The sequence below is a fragment of the Boleophthalmus pectinirostris genome, unplaced genomic scaffold (genome assembly GCF_026225935.1).
Source record: "Boleophthalmus pectinirostris isolate CB_2022bp ecotype Guang Dong unplaced genomic scaffold, ASM2622593v1 HiC_scaffold_5, whole genome shotgun sequence".
In the NCBI taxonomy this organism is placed as follows: domain Eukaryota; kingdom Metazoa; phylum Chordata; class Actinopteri; order Gobiiformes; family Gobiidae; genus Boleophthalmus; species Boleophthalmus pectinirostris.
Window position 1 is genome coordinate 22,828,511 of NW_026571404.1, and position 21,257 is coordinate 22,849,767.

The 21,257-nt window shown below is 38.5% G+C and overlaps 3 protein-coding genes across 5 annotated transcripts in view; 1 reads left to right on the forward strand and 2 right to left on the reverse strand.

Moving 5' to 3' along the window:
- The window catches only part of LOC110156784 (mitogen-activated protein kinase kinase kinase kinase 3), a 33,077-nt gene extending 23,900 nt beyond the window's left edge, over nucleotides 1-9,177 (reverse strand). The window contains 1 exon segment of the mRNA XM_020921006.2: nucleotides 8,954-9,177. Within this exon segment, the coding sequence (XP_020776665.2) occupies nucleotides 8,954-9,052 (99 nt within the window). The 5' untranslated portion in view covers nucleotides 9,053-9,177.
- A 287-nt stretch (nucleotides 9,178-9,464) lies between these two features.
- thumpd2 (THUMP domain containing 2) lies at nucleotides 9,465-12,128 on the reverse strand. Its single transcript, XM_020921394.2, has 11 exons — nucleotides 11,913-12,128; nucleotides 11,658-11,796; nucleotides 11,336-11,584; nucleotides 11,144-11,250; nucleotides 10,908-10,985; nucleotides 10,775-10,827; nucleotides 10,612-10,699; nucleotides 10,448-10,519; nucleotides 10,258-10,372; nucleotides 10,063-10,183; nucleotides 9,465-9,989 (listed from the first exon to the last, which is right to left on the reverse strand). Exons 1-11 carry the CDS (start codon nucleotides 12,021-12,023, stop codon nucleotides 9,656-9,658), a joined length of 1,467 nt encoding a protein of 488 aa, XP_020777053.2. The 5' UTR covers nucleotides 12,024-12,128; the 3' UTR covers nucleotides 9,465-9,655.
- Nucleotides 11,506-17,674, forward strand: LOC110156918 (uncharacterized). 3 transcript variants are annotated; one of them, XM_055162833.1, is made up of 7 exons: nucleotides 11,506-11,618; nucleotides 13,859-14,081; nucleotides 14,850-15,035; nucleotides 15,113-15,279; nucleotides 15,401-15,550; nucleotides 16,007-16,179; nucleotides 16,263-17,674. In XM_055162833.1, the coding sequence occupies exons 2-7, from the start codon at nucleotides 13,896-13,898 to the stop codon at nucleotides 16,664-16,666; spliced, it is 1,266 nt and encodes a 421-aa protein (XP_055018808.1). In that variant the 5' UTR covers nucleotides 11,506-11,618; nucleotides 13,859-13,895; the 3' UTR covers nucleotides 16,667-17,674. The 3 variants fall into 3 exon arrangements, with proteins under 3 accessions (XP_055018808.1, XP_020776809.2, XP_055018806.1); XM_020921150.2 differs by lacking the exon at nucleotides 11,506-11,618 and adding an exon at nucleotides 12,810-13,492; XM_055162831.1 differs by lacking the exon at nucleotides 11,506-11,618 and adding an exon at nucleotides 13,644-13,763.
- The last annotated feature ends 3,583 nt before the right edge of the window (nucleotides 17,675-21,257 follow it).

Here is a 21,257-nt window from a genome sequence, read left to right on the forward strand (position 1 = left end):
CCGATATTTCACGTGGGCATGTGATACGTCGTTAAAAATCTTAGACTCTCTACATTATGTTCATTTAATCCAATTTACAGACAGATAAATGTCCTAATATGTGGCTCCACATCAATATTTATCTACGGAGTCATTTATCCGTGCGTGTGTCCGTATTGTCCCTGAACACACTATAGAGTCGCGTCACTCACGTGTGTTTGTTTACATCCGCAGACACAGATCCAAACATTGAGATTGTATTCTTTTTACGGACAATTGGTTTGAGTCTGGATTAAAAGGACATTTATTAGTGCAGATTTGTAATGTGAGGAGGAGCCTGTATGAGCGGTGAGTGTTGGAAATATGTCGACTTTGAAGCTAGTTTTAGTCATTCGTTATGGGTTAGCTGCTGTAGCTCCCACACATAAACAGGCTGTTTTCTATTGGTCTATTGTAAAGTGACTACATTGGCCGTATATTTGTTACTGGACCAGCACTGATATGGAAATGAGCTGTGAATAAACGTGTGAATTATGACATTTGCGCATATAATTAATTACCGCGGCGCGCAGCATTTACGGCTAAAGGCTAATAGCGCTAGTTTCTTTACTAGTTATGGGTCCGTCGCGAACGAAATGACTCTTAAAGGCCCGTTCAGACCAAAGCGTCCACTTTCTATGTAAAGTGTAAAGTGTAAAGTCTATGTGGACGCGCGACTAGAGCGTCCTGCGTTTTTGCGGCGCGTTTTCGGCGTCAGCGCGGCGCGAATCTGGCGTCAGCGCAGCGCGTCTTCAGCGTTTTGGCGTCAGCGGCCAAGACGCGCGTCCAAGGCGTCAGCGTCAAGAAGTTGAAAATGCTGAACTTTTCGCGTCAGACGCGCCGCGTCAACCAATCAGGGACGAGTATCCAGAGACACAGCGACGTTATTATCAGGAAGCAAGACCCGAGAACCAGAACGAGAACCACAAACATGAACGGAGAATAAATATATACACCACAATCGCCGAGCCGATCGCGAGGAATACACCAGGACCGGACCAGGACCAAACCAGGACTAGACCGAGACTAGACCGAGACTAGACCGAGACTAAACAAGGACTAGACCGGGACTAGACCGGACTAGACCGTGATTAGACCAGACCGACTAGACCGGACTAGACCGGGACTGATCCAGTGTCATTAGCGGAGTAGAAATATATATACACCCCAGTCGTCGACCCGATCTCCTCCTTTGATGTTTTATGTCATAAAAACACTCTCAGTCTGGTCTGACATTGTTTCGGGAAAAGAGCGGGACCGGGCTCTTGTTTCCAGGGCAACGGACGCGCGTCAAGTATTTTTGTCCCGTTCGTCCACAGCGTCAAAGATGCGCGTCGGGGGCGTCTAAACTCAAATGCAAAGGCGTCCAAATAGAGGCGTCAAGGCGTTTTTTGACGCTTTGGTGTGAACGGCCCTTTAGAGCCGGCTCTTTGAAGCGAACGACGGGAGCCTGATCCTTATTGGGAGCCGTGTTTTCTCTTTCTCTCACTTTTTTTCTCTTCACGCCGCGTGCAGATTCGTGGTTTGACAGCGGCAGCGGCTGAAAACGAAACTGAGAAATTTGCGTGTACATAGGATAAAAAAAAACAAAAAACAAAAACAAAAAACGAGCATATTTGGCTGTAGTTTAGCCATAAAATAAATAAGTCCTGGTTTAGACCTTTTGGTTTAGACCTTTTTCAGTCCTGTTTAGACCTTTTTCAGTCCTGATTCAGTCCTGCTTTAGACGTGCTTTAGACCTGCTTGCAACAAAACAATCTGAAGAGCCGCTTGGGAGCCAAAAGAACCAGCAGCTTTTAGTGAGCCGAGCCAAAAGAGCCGGTTCTCTAAAAAGAACTGGAATACCCATCACTAGTATCTAGAATGTGATGCAAAAATGCCATTAAGCCAACCTACTGTCTGTAAATATGATGTAAAGAGGCAGAATAACAATAAATGTTGCCTAAATAAACCCAATTTAAAATCCACCAGAGCCAAACCTAAGTTTTTTAAACAATTCAACATTTACAGTGAATTTTTACGTCACTAAATATATCGGCGATTATATCGGCTATCGGCAGATCCAACTTCCATTATATGGGTTTCATATCGGCCACAGCAAAATCCATATCGGTCGGGCTCTACTCAGGATGTTCCTTATTTGAATGTTCCTATCCAGCAGTAAGGAGCTCTGAGGTTTCCCACAATCCACTGCAGATCAAACCCAACGTTTCCAAACACTTTTGTACAAGTTACACTGCAACAGATTATTAATTAAAATCTTCTGCATAAATAGAATTTACATTAATAAACTTTACAAGATATATAGCATAACGACTCAAGAGCCACATCAGCCCGTTTGAGATTATAGTGTTAATTTTTTTTTTCTTTGCGCAGACTTGTTTACATTTTACAGAACCGAAACTTAAAAAGCGCATGACTAATTTGCATAAACAGCGCACTCCATGTGCCGCTCATGCGGTTCAACTTCTTTTGGACTAAAGGACACGACTCGGTGGAATATGAAATGTGTTGCTGATGGTTTTGTCTGTAAATGGTGGAAAAGTTTCGTGGCGCTAGAAGCTTTTTACTGGCAGCAACTTTCGGCGTTCACGGCGATAGTGAGGAGTGAATGAGACACGAGCGAACAAAATCAGGGAGGCGGGGGGCGCGCGGGTGACAACAGAGAAAACAAACAAGCGAAGAGGCGAAATCAAAATTGAATATAAGCATTATATCGATATATACGATATGTCAGAATTCATATCGAGTTTTAAAAAATCTCGATATATTAAAAATATCCTATTCCTGGTCAACTTTGCTTTATTCAGTGGCTTTTTGTTTGCAGGTTCTTGGTGACCTCAAGCACTAACCTATGTGAGATGTGGGCATGCAGGTAGCATAGCTGACACATTCCTTTCACCAGCAGATCCAAATACATAAACAAAGGCAGTTTTGATTTTTGTAAAAAGTTATTAAATCTTTTAAAAATACTCAACAAAAAGCCGTGAAGTTGTCTACACCTACAATGAATAGCTATGCATTACGCTAACGAGCCACTACAATAGATTACAACGGGGTGTCTAAACGTTTTTCATCAAGAGCCACACATCTAAACACAGATAAAGCAGAGGGCTGATCGAGGGCCATAGACTGGTACTCAATACAGTGAATAATGTTTAACACGTTTGAATGAGCATTCAGTTTTTATTCATGCCAAGATCCTTAAAACCACACACTAAATATTAAATATTAGCTTTATCAAGGTAGGTTTTCAAAAAACTTGCAGTAAAAAAGTTTATTTTTAATTGATGCAAGGTAATTTGCCAATTCACCTGGAAGCCTAAGGGCCAAGAAAAATTTGTCTGAGGGCCGCATTTGGCGCACGGGCCATAGTTTGGACATGCCTGGACTACAATATTGACCCCACAATGCTGCCGAATCCTTCTCGTATCACAGATTAAGAAAATTAAATTGGAGAACAAAGTAATTACAGAGCAGTTGGCATGTACCGGTGAACTGATTGACAAAATGGCGTCTTGAAGATAAGCAATTAAAGATTGCTCAAACATACTTTAGCACTGCAAATACAACTTCAGGTGAGTAAATTGGAAATAACTATAATATGATTAAAAGCTCTGAAAAGTCAATTGTGTAAAATAGGTCCGCCTTAAACTTTAATTCACCACTAAATCTAAATAGTTTTTCACTTTTCTCCCCTCTGTCAGGAAGGATGCTCTGAATGGTAACCAAAAACGCATTATATTTTGATAAGAGCGTGTAATAAGACCAGTCATGCTGCCAAGTTCACGTTTCCAATCTCGTCAGTCTGTCACTTGGGATTTTTCAAGGTTCATTTACACTGCTAATTGTGATAATTTACGTTACACCCTTTTCTTCACACATTATCAGAATACTGGAGGGATAAGAGCACCTGAGACAAACAGACATCAGCCACACTACTAAGGAGTTTCTGTGACTGTGGCCACTGGAAAATTCAGGCAGTCACAATCACATTCTTGTTAGCTTTAAGCCAATGATTAAATTAGTGCGACATTAGCTTCTTACCTAACTTCTAATGTTGTGTGTAGTCACAACCTAACGGCACTGAGGCATGCATAGCTGTCGCTTCATTCATGGACATAGAATAGCTTTACTGCATGTAAATCAGCCTTAATACTGGAGATTTCAGTCAGGTACTATAGGTGTATCATGGGTATCATAGATTTAACATCAAAAGGAAAGAACTGGACATGAAAGGAAAGAACTGGACATGAAAGGAAAGAACTGGACATGAAAGAAAGAAGAGACTCAAAATTATTATATTGGACTACCAATAACAAACTACTAGGCCCAGGGGACATAGATATTTTCTCTTTGCATTTGAATTTGGACAGTGAGTGAATTGTGTTGAATCTGCATTGAGCTAGAGCTACTTGCAATAAAATTTAAACTTAAGCATGTTGTTGGTTGAATTATTAATGTCCTGTCTAAATTTTTTTAATCTTGTTGTTATCGTCCCCCTCTGCGTACTACAGTATTAGCAGCCAACCGCCCCAGGAGTGGAACAGGTGAGGTGCAGTGCTGCATGCACTCGGGCATTTAAATAAGTGCACCTGTCTTTTAGCTAAAGTCCCACTCAGTCAAGCACAACAAGGCAAAAACACAAAGTATCCAGATAATGAATGTAACTGGCCTCTTCAAGTCAGAACCAGCACATTCATCACAACAGTTTTTACTAAAGCCTTGTGCTTTTCAGTGCAAGCCTCAAATTTGAATGGGGCAATCCTTGTCGATGGAGGCTGTAATTTGAAACTAATTTATCTTCTTTGTGTGCCACAGAATCCCACATTCGGTGTGGGGCTGTGAAGCTACATACCACACACTTCACACACTCGCGCTATAAGTCTGACCCACCCAGACAGTGCATGTACAAAATGTACTGCATATTTTACTGCATGCAAGATTCACACACATTTCCTGCTGTTATACACTAAAGTATATATAATATAGCAATAATACAAATTTGGACTTGTAGTCTACTTGAAATTGGTGCTGTAAAAATGAGATAACAGCTCAATATTGGGAATAGCAAAACATTGTGACATTCCCTGCCAATAGACAGTAATCAGCTATTGCCAAGAAACAGATTACAGTGCACTGTTAGACTTAACAGTATGGAAAATATTCTAAATTTTGTTCAGTGTTGGCAGTTTTGATGGAAAGATCAAAAGGTCAAATCCATATTTCTGTCTTCCAAGGGCCTCGGGACACCCTCAATGAAATCTAAAAAACGCTGCAGTGCACTTTGTGTCATTCAGAACAGGCTGCAGAGGTTCTTGGTATCTTTAAAAAAAAAAATAAAAATCACTGTAACTATAGAGGAGTGTGCCACTGTCCCAGAAGAAATCAGACAAGCTACTGCTGAGGGAATTTACTTATTTAATTGGAAAACCCAAAATAAGAACTTGAATAAGACTCAATAAACATTTAAAAAATCCATCTGGATTCAAGAGCCAATAGGAAAGCCAACAAAAGCAGGATGGTTCTGGGGCAATGGGCTAATTCACCAGTGTGCGCAGTGATACAAGCATCTGGGTTTGTGTCTTCCTCTGTTGGGCCAGTGAGAGACAATAGGACATGAATACACTCTCAAACATACATGGAAGTGATTCCTGCATTCCAGCATCACAGCTGCACCACAAACCAGAAGCATACAATCCTGCAGCACATCTAATGTCTTAAAGTTAATCAATGACCAACAAACACAATGACCTTACAATGATATAATGGTTTTCAATTGCACATTACTTGCTTAAAAGTTCACTGGTAAGTAACTTTTCTGGTAGGGGTCTCCTACCTGCATGTCTCTATGGTAACGTTATTCATTTATATTAGAATGTTGCACGGTATGGCATTAAACCTGCCTTGTATACAATTCAGTTACAGGTATACCATGAAACACATAGATTTTGCCTTTCAGTGGCTCTGACATGTAACTTCACATGGCATGATTGTCCATTGAGATGGAAAAGGTAAATTTCATACAGTACAGATTCAAGCACTGATTCAACTACTGACTGGCATAAATGTGTACACAATGCTGGTAGGCCTGTCATGATAACAAATTTGGAAGTGCGATTTATATAGAGGATAAAAGATAATACTGAAAATAATTTATGTTACTGACACAATAAACCAAGAACAAATAATCACAAAACTATTCTAAATCGACAACTGTTTGTTAAAACACATGAGCTGCAATAGATAATTAGCAGAATAAAGCACTTTAGTACTTAATTTGCATCTGTAATGAGTCATAGAAGTTATTCATTCAACCTTTTACACAAATTTTCCAGTAGTACAAAGAAAATGCATACACAATAAATACTGACTCACATTGTTCCATTTTTCTTATATTGAATGATAAGTCAATATAGTAATTATCATGACAGGCCTAAAGGCTAGTGATTAATGATTGTTTTATTTGGTTTATATTTGAGAGGCACAACATGCTACATCAGAGCCTGGCACGTTTTCATAGTGCGCACACGGTTACTGCACTGATTTGTCAGCATCTGATCAGTTTCACCACACTGCCTCACTGCACTTGCTCCCTCAGCCCTCCTCACCTTCAGAGGAGCAGTGCTTCGCTGTAAACTCTGCCAGATCCTGTGTATTGGCAAATAAACAGTTTTCTGACTAAGGGCCACAGCACAGAGAGAGGGCAGCTATTACACAAAAACATGTGAGCCTGCAGTCCAGAATTGACGCATTTAATTTAAGATGCCAAATCCACTGCAAGATGTACCCAATGAAATATCCCACACATAAATTAACTATTATATTTAAAAATTTGCCATGTCATCTCCTTTTTACACTACACACACTATCACATTTTAATTAGTTTTCATTTCAAAAGATATTCAAGCAAACCAATCTGGCATTCTATGATCTCTATTTTCTTCAATAATTTGAAATACAGCAGAAATGCGTTTCTTGAAAAGCCTCTTCTGGCTTGTTTTCATGCAACTTGTAACTTTCAAGGGTGATAAATACTAAAATTAAAAATGTACTGTCTGCATTGGAGAAATGTGCAACAATTGGATAATATATTACAACTTATGCCTGTTACTTTAAAGATAGTTCTCTGATAGCTCTGTCCTAGGGGCTTTGTCAAACCTGTATGACCTTTTACTTTACTTCAGTCTGGCAAGAGGAGTGTGATTGAGCTGACAGCAATATTTTAAATATCTGATGAATTTAGTACTCTGTAAAAAGTTGTAAACAACAAGCCCTTTTGGCTCTGAAATTCATGATTCGTGTTATTAGAGAGTTGTGTTGTATAATCAGCCAATGTTTTCTCAAGAACATGGTTAAAGGGTAGTAGATAATTTAGTATTTTGCTCCAGCTTACATGCATGACCATAACAGTTCCAAATATAACTCTGTAATACACTTTTGGGGAAAATAATTTTCTGCATACTTATACATTGTAGATAATTATTCTTAGGCACTGTGAAAAGCAATAGAAAAATAAAGACTCGTCGGCCATTTGGTGTCAGTATAAAGATGAACCATGTAATTAAATGCAAATATGTCTGTATCTTGTACCTTTTATGGTTAAATTGTTAGGTGCCTACACTTTAACCAAACGTCATCTAGTCTTATTAAAGTTAAATCAATCTCCAGCTGGCCAGGGCTACTGCCCACACAGAGGTGAAATTAAATTCCTCAACAGTGGGCTGCCATAAACACCAGTCTAAGTGTTACGTTCCAACAAGTACAGCAATCACACGTGTATGCCACTGCAAAACTACCTCCTCAAGTGTCTAAATACAACCCATCTGAATTTTCTATTTACTTAGATTAAAGAGTTGCGTGTACCAAAATGCGTGATTGCGCCAAAAACCTAATCGTAATCAAACACGAAGGTAAGCAAGACAAGTTTTGGGGTAGGGCTGCTGTGACTCACTCAGAGCCGTGCCAGGCTAAAGCTACAGGCCTAGGCAACAGCGTGGGAAAAACTCAAGTGATAAGTGACTGCAATGTGACTAAAAGACAGTTAATAGTCCTAAACTCTAAATTCAAGCACCTAAAATAAAATGACATGCCCCACGAGGGTACAAGTTAAATGTTGTTGATTATGTAACAGTGGGGGGTGCTACATTATGGTTGTTTTTGTTGTAGCCTTCTCTGCGTTAGCCAAACTCAACTGGACAGTCGCAGGCAGGCAGCTGTCAGTCTGACATATTGATCATTATAAGCGCATTTGTGATCAGTATGTTTACCACTCAGTAACACTGTTAACGGCAGTGACAGCGTCCACTTACAAGTGAATGTGTAAAACCACTTAAAATATTGGCTTTGTGTTTCAAGAAACAAATACAAGTTAGCATCCAAGTGGCTAACCGTGCCCTCCTGTAGCTTAGGATATCGCACCCTTACTGTAATGCTGATTATAACTTTACATATTTGTTGATTACTATGTGTAATACACTTTATTACAAGAAGGCTTCAGCCACGACTCTTTAATTTGAGACTAGTCCACACTCGTAATGTGCCTAGCCCCAGAGACACAACTTGTTTCAGTGCGCATGAATGTACAGTAGCTCCACTGTTAGTCGAACTGCAAAATCAAGCAATTTTGGCTAGCTACTAAAAACACCTACACAAGAACTGCAAAAATTACACTCATGAAACCACCAGCCACTTGTGGTTTCCCCAAGAAGAGAAATATGTCCAGGAGTTAGAACCACTGCATCAACAACGCACTGAACTGTCTGAACGCCAACAATCAAAGGCAAAGCAGTGCATTTCTGAAAACAAAAATGACCTGTGCGCTTTGGCAAACCTTGGAAAAAGAACTTGATGTGTTGGTATATTCCACACAAACAGTACCCAGATATGGTGTCCGATAATGGAAACAGGGACGCTTTCCTTGTTGCAGCTTTACCTTGTACACATCTCCGTATGTGCCGCTTCCTATCCTTTGGATCAACTCGAAATCCTCCTGCGGATTCCGCCGGGATAGGTCGACACTAGAGTTCATCATTGTCACTGTCGTTTAGGGCACCGATCGCAGGTGGTTGACGGACCCCAAACGATAGACAAAATCCAATATTTTAAGAAAAACATACGGCGTCAGAAAATTCCAGCCCGAATCCACTGTAGCTCCAACATGGCTTCCACTGCGCAATGGGCATGCGCAATGGACATCATGGCGTACCTTCCCCATACTGTGGGGGCTGCTTACTAAAGTGATCACCAAAACAAATAGCATAGAATGGAATTTACTGTAAATATAAAAAGATAAGAATAGTAAATAAGAAAATACAGCAAAATGAGCCGATATGATAATTCTATAGTTGTCACTGTAGATGGCCCACTAAAGCCTAAAACAATTTAACTCATTATGTAAAAAAATAATGTATCATTCATAGTATTATTTATTTGTACATGAACATAACTTAATAAATTCGTGTAAAATAAATGCTAATACTCTATTAAGCCTCCCAATGTAAATCTGGGCTAAGCAGGGCTAACAGTGGCAGATGGCAGTATTGTACAGCTGTGGTCAAAACTTGGGTATATGGAGAATGTATTACCATAAAGAGTAACAATAACATTACTTCAACAGGTTTGTATTGTGTAAATATTATTTGAAGCATGGGTCTAATTTAACATATTTGTGCATTAGTCCATCAATTGCACCTAAACTGACCCTAACAGTTTTTTCATGCCTCAGAGATGAAAGGGGATGGGTCCTTTTCAGTCCATACTTCGTTTCTTGGGCGGAGGGTGGTCCATTATTTTGGCCTTCACTTAACAGCTGCTTGGTGCAAGTTGCTCCATCAGATAGGCAGTCCTGCTTTTCAGTTTGTGAATCAGTTGAGTTTGACTTAACGTCTTCTTGCGCGATAAGTCTTTTTATTAGGCATGATAACTGAGGACTCAGCAGAAGAACCAGGATGCCACCAACTCGAAGAACTCTAATACAAAAACAAAAGAAATATTTAATTTTTAAGGACTTGCACATTTTTGCAATATTTCAAAGGGATCTACCTTGTCATCTCATAAAGAATAGGAGGTAAGTCCTTGGCTGCATCTATTTTAGTACTAAATTTCCGACCAAAAGGCAAATCACAAACAACAGTATCCACACTTGCGCTGTGCAAAGGCAGAACTATAAACACACATAAAAAGAATGACACTGTAGAAATCTTTGCTAATTCATTGTCATAACTGTGTGTTTCTTACCCAGAGACGAGGCTTTAAGTACTTGCATCCTATCCTCTAGGTGTGCATAAACAATATTTTCATTGGCTTTGACTAGCTGCTCATCATCATTATCAATTCCCAGGAAAAATGCTCCCTGTTTAAAAGTAAGAGTATTTTTAATTAATACTGCTAATACTTCAACAATAAAACAAGGGTGCATGTATTGTACATTGTGCTCCTTTGCTGCTTCTATCAAGATGGTTCCCACTCCACACATTGGGTCAACCACAAAAGACCCTGGCTGTTTTGGACACATACAGTTATTTACAATAAACCTTATATTTTATACATTATTTTAGTGCAATTGCAAGTAGGTTACTACTTATTGACCACCTGTATCTGAGCCATTGAGGCCATTGCCCAGGCAACTGTAGACCTCAGACCAGTGGTTTGAACATAGTTCCTGTTGGCTAGAGGAAATCTGAATATAAAGTAAACATAGATTACAAAATGCATTTTTATGTATAATATTCTAGTAGTCAATGTCAACAGTTACTTTGTCAGTGGGATCCCCTGGAGACAATAGTCATCAGTCAAATTGACATTTACCTGTAACAGAATCACAGGAAGACAAAATATAAAAGAGAGTTGTTATTAAAATAATACATCTATAAAGCAGTAAAACAAACCTCTAAGTGGGGATTTTTAAGGTCAACCCTCCAGCCCAACAATGTGGTCAGACTGGCTCCCAGGACTTTACTAACATCCTACAACAATAATTACATTTGTGTTATAAGTACCCTGTACACCATAGTTTGCAATAATCCAGAGACATAGACTACATAATTAATTAATGCAACAAAATTACATATTTAACATTAAGGTGAACACAAAGTGTCCAAGAAAATATCCTGTTTTTATTTACCTGTGTGCTGAAGTATCTGGACAGACTTCCACTACACTTGCAGCAGATTCTAAAAGTGACTGAGTCCACAGATGGTAGCAGCTTGTCTTGTTGGTCCATGGGTGTATCTTTTCAAATACGTACATAAATAAAATAGACCACTTGGATAACACAAATGGACATGACAAAAGGCTATATAAGCATAACTCTTACCATCTGGATTTCCATACTCCAGCCGTTGTCTTTTGCATCGACTGGAGTCTCCAGGATACCTGTCTTCAATCACTAAACTCTGCTCATCATTGTCTCCTCTTTTCCCTCCTACTGTTGCACTTGGTTGGACTTTATAGTTTGTGGATCTGTCTTTGAGCGCCCCCTGTAGGCTGAGCCATAACATTACAACTCTAGCCACTTCATTCTTATCTCCCGTCAGATAGGACTGCAGCAGAGAGGATGCCTTTGCTATAAGAAAACAAAAGTTATCACCAATAAAAAGGTAAGTTAAGTAGCGTAAATCGTATAGAGGAATTTGAACCTCGATTGATGTGGGCAGGTAGTTTTATCGGTGCCTCATGATTCAGTAACAGAAAAAGTCTCTCAGCTGATTTTAGATTGACGATGTTGTTGATGTTAGCAGAAGAACTGAAGATCACCTTTCCTTGCAAATGGATAACCTGAACACAAAAACAAAACAAAAAAACTACCACGTGGTCTGTCAAATAAAATTAAACTGTGAATAGAAAATGAGCATCCCGTGTAACTTGCACCAGTAAGAATAGCCAGTACTTACATCTTGTGCTGCAACTTTGCGTTTTACCTCCTCTACCAAAAATGACTCCATCCCGTTACCAGCAGTACAAAAATACCGCACAGGAACACTGCCATGATTCGAGTCAGTCATTTCTCATAGACTGCAGAAGTGTAAATAAAAATTACTTTAAAATTCTTCTTCACTACATGTGCAGCGCCATGTTGGATTTGGATATTTACGGCTGCAAAGGATACCAGTACCACTAGGGGTCACTGTTGCACTAATCCTTTAACCTTTTTATGTACTAATTTTTGTGCTGTGTTGTGAGTGTGAGTCAAATCGTGGATCTATAATAAGAAACAGAAATAGTTAAATCCCAATTGTTGTGTCCTTGGGCAACACACTCACCTTGTCAGAATAAGATGCAGTTTATTTCACATTGCCTAATGTTCTATTATAAATCAAAATGTCTCAGTGTTGCATTTTGTTGCAATGAATTCTCTTTACAGCAGGGGCCTGCTTGAAGTTGTATTTAACTCTGTCATTTTAGAGAAGCGCTTCTTTCTGTCGACCTTGTTCTACATGCATATTTAATTGCGGAACAGCAAAAATGTATAGTTCGGTGCAAATCAATTGAAAAAGGAGCTGAGTTTAGTTTGTCCAAGATGATAAAAACAGTGTGCAAGAAGTGCAGAACAGTGGCACAGGAGAGGAAACACACGAGTTGCCTGTGGTAAACACAGCAGCAATCTGACAGAAGTGATCCAAATCAACTACAGCAAAGACAAGCTGAAGTGAGAGGGAGGCAAGGAGCTTGGAGAAGAGAGAATGGGCTGAGATAGGTTGTTGACATAATTTCAGCCATAAAAATGGAAAAGGGAAAAACAAACAAACAATTCTTTGGTAGATGATAACTATAAACAAGAAGAAATAAAATGACTGCCTCACAGACTGAGAATCCAGAGTAAAAATAATTAAAACCAATAGGCTTCTAGCTGTTAGCATTTTCTATCTTAGCATGTATCTTTATTATTTCAACAGTAAATATACCATTTCAGCCCACATCTTCCCTCCTCTATAGATAACACGGCACGGTGTGAGGCATGACAGGGCACAAGCCCTTGTCCCACTTAACAAAGAGCAGCTTTCACACTGAACATAAAATCCCAAATCCCTCTGTGCTAGACTTCAAGTTGAGTTAAAGACATCAACATCACTTCACCACCACCAGGGCTGCTGTTCCAGTTACAGTGAAAGGAAAATCTTAGAGCCCTTGGCCTATTTTCCAATGTTTAACCCAGACTATAAAGCTATTAGTAAGATCCCAAAGGGTCTTCGTGGTCCCTTGGTGCAATAAGGATTAGTTTCATTTAATTTACCAGAGATTTACATGGTGGCCAAAAGGCTTTGGCAAAGAGGTAAGCAAACAGCTAAACAAATTAATGTTTTTTGTGCCATAGAGATTGTAGTTTCCACTTATTGCCGCTAGGTGGAGATGTAGGTTTAGTGGTGTGTACATTTTTAGGCAGTGCTGTCTTGGTTGATCTCTTTGCTACAGAATGGGAGGAAGAACAGTGCTGGATTTGTGAATGGCCAAAATGAAGTTGCATTTTCAGTTTGTAAGTAACTTTTATTTTACTGAAATTGTGCTTGGCAGCAGAGCTGAGCTGCAAGTATTGTATTGTCATTATGTAGATTATGTTTGTATATGTATGCATATGCACCAGAAACCCAAAAACACAAGGGGTTTTTTGTGACTAAAAATAGCCTGGCATCTCATGTGAGAGGCAGCTGATGCATGATGTTTACTGTTCATGCTGTGGTGTGTGTGGCTTATATATTGGATTGTAGTTTACAGTTTACTGTACATTGTTGCCACTGTATGATTAGGTTGTCGTCTTACTCACTTTACTAAATCAAACTAAACTCTGTAATTCTCTGTTTTCTAACTCATACCTTGTTTTTTGTACTTAACTTTTTTGCAGTAGTCACCCACATCTTGCCTTCAAATCCCAAAGCATCATGGGGCAGCTGTTTTCCTCAGAAGAAGAGCTCTCTCAATTCCAGGAGGTGATTGGTGCGATCTTGTTCGATGCCATGTTGGATGCTGGTGCCGTCCCTAACCTCAGAGTGGTTCACCCTCTGCTGCTGGCCAACTACAGCGAAGGCTCACAAACAGGACCCTCCATCCAGGAACAAATGCATCAGGTTTGTGTTTTTTTCTTTTATAGACACCCAGTTAACAAGAAAGAGGATGTCTAATGTCTCTATTGATGAGAATTTTCTGTACACACCAGGAGACAGTTAAATCGTCTCTGAACAGATTTGAAAACACTTGAAGAGCTGTTCCTGCTGTGTGAACATTGATTAGTTTAGTCGTAAACAACATTTGAGAACTCAAACTGTCTATCTACACAAGGCCTCAAATGTATGTTTATTTGATTATTTTCCCTGATTAATTACATTTTCTGGTTAATTCCTGATTCTGTTTTCAGTGACTTGTAATGTTACTACAATACGAAAAGTCAGTTACAATACAAAACTATGATAGTTTCTTTAAAGGTGCATTATAAAACTTTTCAGGTGGAGGGCCCATCCAAAACCTTTTTTTTTCATAGAGATGTTATTGGTTTGTCTGGAATGTTTCTCAATATGGCATTAAATCTTTAAAGAGACCAAATCAGACGAAGTCACAGGTCAGATCTGTGGGGAGGAATGCCTACTCAGTCAGAATGTTTGTTTTTCTAGATATTTTTGAGCTATAAAACCACCTGTAACAGAATGATTGCAAGATAGAGCTGTGACAGACATATCTGTTGGAACAAGCAGGTGATAGACCCTCCACCAGAAAGTTACAAAGTGCATCTTTAAAATTGCCACATGGTCTCATGTTCAAGAAAGTTCTGAAAATGATTACCTTTGTATGAATAGCTTCATTATTGATTTTCGATACTTGACAACCTTAGTTTGTTCTAGTTGCAGAGAGACATTGGAAGCCGAGCACCTACCTATTTGAGGGATCTGATTGGTCGACTATCAGCCTTCACAGATGAGCCCAGACTGGCTGGTTTGGTGGGGTCAGTGGTTTCGATGGTTATAGACATGGCATATGCATCGTCTAAACCACCATCCGGGAAGTCCTCTGGCTCATCCTCTCGACAGGTAATGTTCAGGTAATAGAAATAATTAACTGTGAAATAAGCCAGATCATGAAAGAATATGTTGTGTGTTTTCTGCAGAGAGTCTGTGAGCTGCAGGAGCTGATGGAGGAGTACCTGAAGCGCTGTCGGATTAACTTGAATGATAAAAGTAAATTAATGCAGGACACATCCAGACTGGAGGCCCAGCTCAGTCTGAACCTCACCCAGCTTAAAACATGTTTGCTTGGAGGTGACTGTGATTCCAGGTGAGAAAATTTATTGAAGAAATTTCATTGGCTACATACACATTCCTGTATATAATAATATCTACCAAAAAACTGGTTAATACTTTCTATAACAAAGTGCCCTCTTTTGTGTTGTTTCCAGATCTCTCAGGCAGTGGGCCAGTGGAGCAGCCTTTCACACCCAAATGTTGGTACATCTGGCTGGACTCGACGGTCAGATGGAGCCCCTGGCTGCAATGGGTGCACTGTCGCAGTATAGAGAAGATCTGGAACAAATTATTCCTGTCTATAGGTATGATACAGCAATACATTTTTAAGTTATTAAAAGGTAATGGGCCACACATATCATGATTAAATTGTTAGGCATTATTAACAAAGTATAGATAATTAATGAATATAATAGACAAACCTATTTTTCACTATTTTATGAATCACCAGCACCCCCTGCTGGCAAGACAGCACTTCTTTTTTTGTACCTAAAGGCCTAAATGTCCAAATTAGTATGAGGTATTCTGAAGCCCATTATTAAAAAATACTACATTTAAAGGGCTTGCTATTTTATGAAACTATATTTTGTACTACGTTTTTTTTAAGTTTGTGAATGCACCTTTCAATTTTAATACTTAGTACTTATATGTACTTTTATTTTATAGTAGGTAGATATTGTTTTTTTTATTAAATATTACAATCTCACATCACATCAAGTCAGTACAAACACTTTTAATGTGTGTACTATGTCACCTTGAAGGAAATATAAAGCCAGTACAGTCAGTGTGATGAAATGTCGAGGCAGTCTTTCAGCTTCATGTGAAGAGTTCAGTGATGTACCTGAGGAAGGAGCCATGACAGGTCTGACTGTAACTGACCGAGAAACTGGAGTGAGCGTGACTATACCTCTATGTGACCTGCAAACACAAACAGGTGCCTCTAATATCTCAAAAACAAGTGCAAAGTGATTTATCTCACTTCATTTGTTTGTGACTGGACTGTTTTAAATTTAACAGGGAGAAGATTAGAGGCTGGTATGAGTGATGGTGCTTCCAATACGTCCATTAACCTTGACTTAATCTCATCCGATCACTACGCACAAGCTTACCTGCATCACTTTTTTTCCGACAAGGGACCGGTGTCTAAAGTTGAGATATATTTCACCAAAGCAAATGACAGTCTGACCACCTTTACGACTAAACCTAACAAGGCTAACAGAACTGGGGAGAGAACTGGGTTAGGACAAGAGAATGGGGTCCATGTTACATACATTGCAGAGTCAGGGGAAGGTCAATCAGGGCTTGTGGAGGTCAAAGGTGAAGAGATGGACTCTACAGAGAGCACACGAAACCCTGAATCTGGTACACTTGAAAATAAAAGTCTGAAGCTCAGTATAGTAGAGACGCTAACCCAGTGTTAGCAGACATCAGTAGAGTAGCCAGAGTTTGTTCTCAAGTGACCCTTAAAAATCAGATTTATGATTTTTGACTGAATGTAGTCTGACAGATGGAACCTTAAACTATGCAGAGATCACTGGATTTTCAAAGAATAGACACAAAAATTAAAACTAATTGTATCTGAAGGTAAGGTTTAAGAAGTGCAAATGTTCAAATCATTTAACATTGTCAACTCCAAGCGCTTATTCTCCAGAAACTTCTCACAGTGGGAAGAGTAACCTAAATGTTCTCAACTCAACATGAAGACGTAAAAGTATGATGTCAGAAAACTACTCTCAAAAACAAAATTTCTTCAAAAGGTTACTCAAGTAAATGTAACAGAGTACAAATTACCTCTGAGTGTTTGTCAGCAAGAAAACAAAGGCATGCAATATTGCCTTTTCATTAATAAAGGATGTTGACCAGACTGATAAAGCATAGAGGAGTAACATTGTCAAACGTTAACCATGATTACATTTTTTGATTGAATATTTATAATTTATGATTAAATTATATAATGTATATGCAACATGCTTGAAATGTTAGATGATGCCAAATGAAGAATAATATTTTACAGTTACTTGAACTATGATTTTTTTTTTTTTCTTTTTGGTGTGTTTTCCAATCTTATATCCATAGTTTTTAAGTAACCATAGACACTATAAGTAATTTGAGCATTGCTAAGTTGCTTATAATTTTTTGCTTTTGAAGGCATCAGTATGAATTTTGTATTGTTTTGTGCAATTTAATTACTATTATGCTTGTTTGTACAGTATAAATAAGTATATTCACTGCATTATAAGCCTTATCTTGATCATAATACATGAAGTGCTGACCTATGCAAGAATTTAAGTCATAGAAGGCTCTTTTCACTTGTGGACTTTGCAAATGTTGCTTGAAGAACACTGCAATTTATGTTTCCATGGTAACGTGACACTGAAAATAATAACTGCATCATGCCATAAATACAAATAAATAAGATATGAAATGGACATCTGTGTATTTTCTCTTTTTTTTTTCACTGCCTGCGCCTCTAAAACCATCAGCATGTTTATTTAGTCCATAAGAATAACACAGTAATGAAACGGTGAAACTTGCGTGACGTTGACTAAAGCACTGGCACTTTGTTGGAGTGTTTGTGCCTGGGAAAGGTTGAAAGCGGGCGTTTTTCTCTGGGTCCTTTAGTGGCTGTGCAGCAGGTGGGCGAGTGGAGCAGGCGGGAGCTCTTATAATGTGGCGTGGCTGGCAGCACTGTGTGAATGTCAAGCATGTTTGTGTGGATTTAAATGTAGGTGTGCTGAAGAGTGGATTGGATTAGAGAGGGAAGCAGTGGAGACAGGAAGTGATGGAGGCAGGGGCGTGTGGGATATGTCTGTCCTGACACAGAAAGCCAGTGTTTTTTTAGTGATTTTGGAGAGAGTGAAAAGTTCAGTTTGAGTAACTCTGAATTAGGTTGCAAGGTGTGGGGGAAAGTGCAAAATTGACAAAATTACTACTTCATATCTTACATTACCTTCCATTTTTATAGTATTTTTTTTATGACAAATACGGGGATGCAACTAATGATTATTTTAGTAATCGACTAGTCAGTGATTTTTTTCATTATGAATGTTTTTATTGCACTGAAAAACAAATAAAAGCATATGTCCTTATTGAGCAGCTATACAAACCTGACTCTTTGGCCTTGGGGGAGGGCGTCATCGTGCTTGTTTCCATGGAAATGTTGTTCCTTTGACTTTATGGTTTTAAATTTGTTGCCATGGAATCATAAAGTTGACTTTCTGCCACCAGAAAGTTACATACTATCACTTTAAGGTTAGTACAAAATCACAAAATGTAAATTCTTCCTGTCCTTTTTATTTGACAATAATCCATCATTTTCCTAGTAAATGACAAGATTTAACAACTGATGATTTAATCTGAGTATTTAATATGGGAATTTGAATGTTTAATTTGTCACAATTATTTCATTTTGTTGTTGCGGCCCTACAGATACAGGGAATGCCATGTTATCAAAATTTTGTGTGAGAATAGATGTCATAATGTTACTATTAGTATTAACACTATGACCAAACAACAGTAAGATCCTTTCATAAGTATGTGACCTGCTTGATGAAATAATGTAAATGATGACACATATTCATGCATACATAAAGGGACATTAGCCTACAGCTTATCAAACTCAGACATGACCTACGTGTGATGAAGGTGTCAGAAGAGTTGATAGTGTGTCATACCCATCTTGTTAAAACTAATCTGCAGTGACAGTGTCAAAGAAAACACATCTGAAGAGCTTTTACATGTAGTCCAGTGTGTGTGTGTGTGTGTGTGTGTTTATGTCAGACCTGTGATGACTCAATACACAGCTGCAATTACAGCCCTGTTCTCACTAATGCAGTCTGAATACTCCTATCACCCTTTTACTCTTTATTCTTTGCTCTCTGTCTCCCACTCACTAGTAGATTAGTTTGATTTTTCAAATTGTAATGCTAATGACAAAAATGTAGACTTTTGCCTTTCTCTGATTTCACAAAACTGAATAGAATTTGTGCTTTTGATTTAAATGACATTGATTTAGCCTGTGTCACCCGTACTTTTGTCAAGCTTTATTACTGGTGTATTTGCCCATTATGAGGGACAGATCGGGGGAACCTTTTTTGAAATAAGTTCATAATCTTCATTTATTATCTTATCTTGGCTGCAGATACAGTCTTTGTTATTTGAGCCAAACACTCAATCACATCTGCCTTATTTTTCATTATTATAGCAATATCTCCCACTTAATATTTTAATATTTCTACCTGAAATAGTACTTTTTTTATTTATTTTTTTTACTTTTTTCCTAAGGTTGCTGTTTCTTTGCTAAAACTATTATGCATCTCTGAGTCTTGATTGGTGCATTAATCTGTACATGTGCCTCGGTTGGTTGTTGTAGAACATGTCTCCAAGGAAACAAGACAAAATTGCCACGGTAACTCGACATCATCTCAACGCCTACAGCCTCTCAGGAGACGAGCCGTGACACAGAGTAACACTGTGGGACTGTGCATGTGACTGTTTCCTCTGTGTAGCCTACTGCATATGTGAGCGAGTGGGAGTGAGGTGGGTTTTAAGTACACAAGGAAAAAAGAGTAGTTAAGGAAGAGGTCAAAGGTCAGATTAAAGTGAATATGAAAAGACTGAATAAAGCAGCAAACAGAAAAGCAATACTGACAACTTGTGTTGAATCATATACCTGCATTTTATACAAAGAGCTTTGCTGTCTTTTGGAACATTTCTGCGTCATTAGACCAGGCTTGAAGTCGATCAGATTAGCTGCTTTATAGAAAGTCTGGGTATTCAGTGTTTGCCTGTCATTTATTATAACAATATTAAAGGCATACTATGTAACGTTTCTGATGAAGGGTCTGTCACTTGCTGGTCTCCATGGAGATCTTATTTTTTTGCCTGAATTATTCCACAGTACAGCATTTAAGATAAGAAGTGTACAGTAAGAATGTCTATTTTACACACACACACTGAAATAAACACTATGGATGCTTTTAATGCTATACTGTGGAACAGTATAGCATTAAATCATCAGAAAATTCACATCATGCCCCTTTAAATTGAATAGCATATTTGAATGCTTTTCACTATTAACAGAGATATATCACATTTAGTCCTTTACTGGAGGAACATAACACAAAATGCAGAGCCACACATAAATGCACAGAGAGATGGGGTTGAGGGTTCAGGCGCTGGTATTTGGCTGACATTTCATTTCTGTGGGTCTAATGCATGTGAAACACCTACTCCAACAAATCTGCACACATGTTTCAGAACTACACACAAAACACTTACACCACCATTTTGTGCACATGACCAAGTCAACTCTTATATGCTTTTACATCACACGCACATGTATGCTCTGTAATGGGGTTTACCTCTTTAGAGGGAGACTGTGGCATTTATGTACAAATAAATGCTGTGATTTGTTGTATGAAGGGTAAGGGTCAGAGCATTCACAAATCAGGCAATATCACTACCTGCCTTTTATTGATGGTAATGATGATATATATATATATATATATATATATATATATATATATATATATATATATATATATATATATATATATATATATATATATATATATATATATATATATATATATATATATATATATATATATATATATATATATATATATATATATATACATATACACACATACACATACATATATATACATGTATATATAGTTTTAGTTACACATGGACATCTCATTGCCTTGCCATAAACAATTTTATTATCTTCACTCTCCCACTTTGTAGACAACTTACCAGAAACATGGATGCCACAGTAAAAGATAATTTGTTTAATTTGACTGGGAAAAAGTGGCTTGACCTCCCCAGGTCATGAGCATGAGAATGGCAGATTGTTTTAGTGAAAAAGAACTGAGCTGAAAGGCTGTGAAGTTTGGATGTCCTCTGCTGCTCCCACTGGAGGAGAGCACAGACCCAGGACAAACAGGAGAGACAGAGCCTCTCTGTGGCCTGGGAATGTCTTGGAATCCTCTTGGAGGAGCTGGA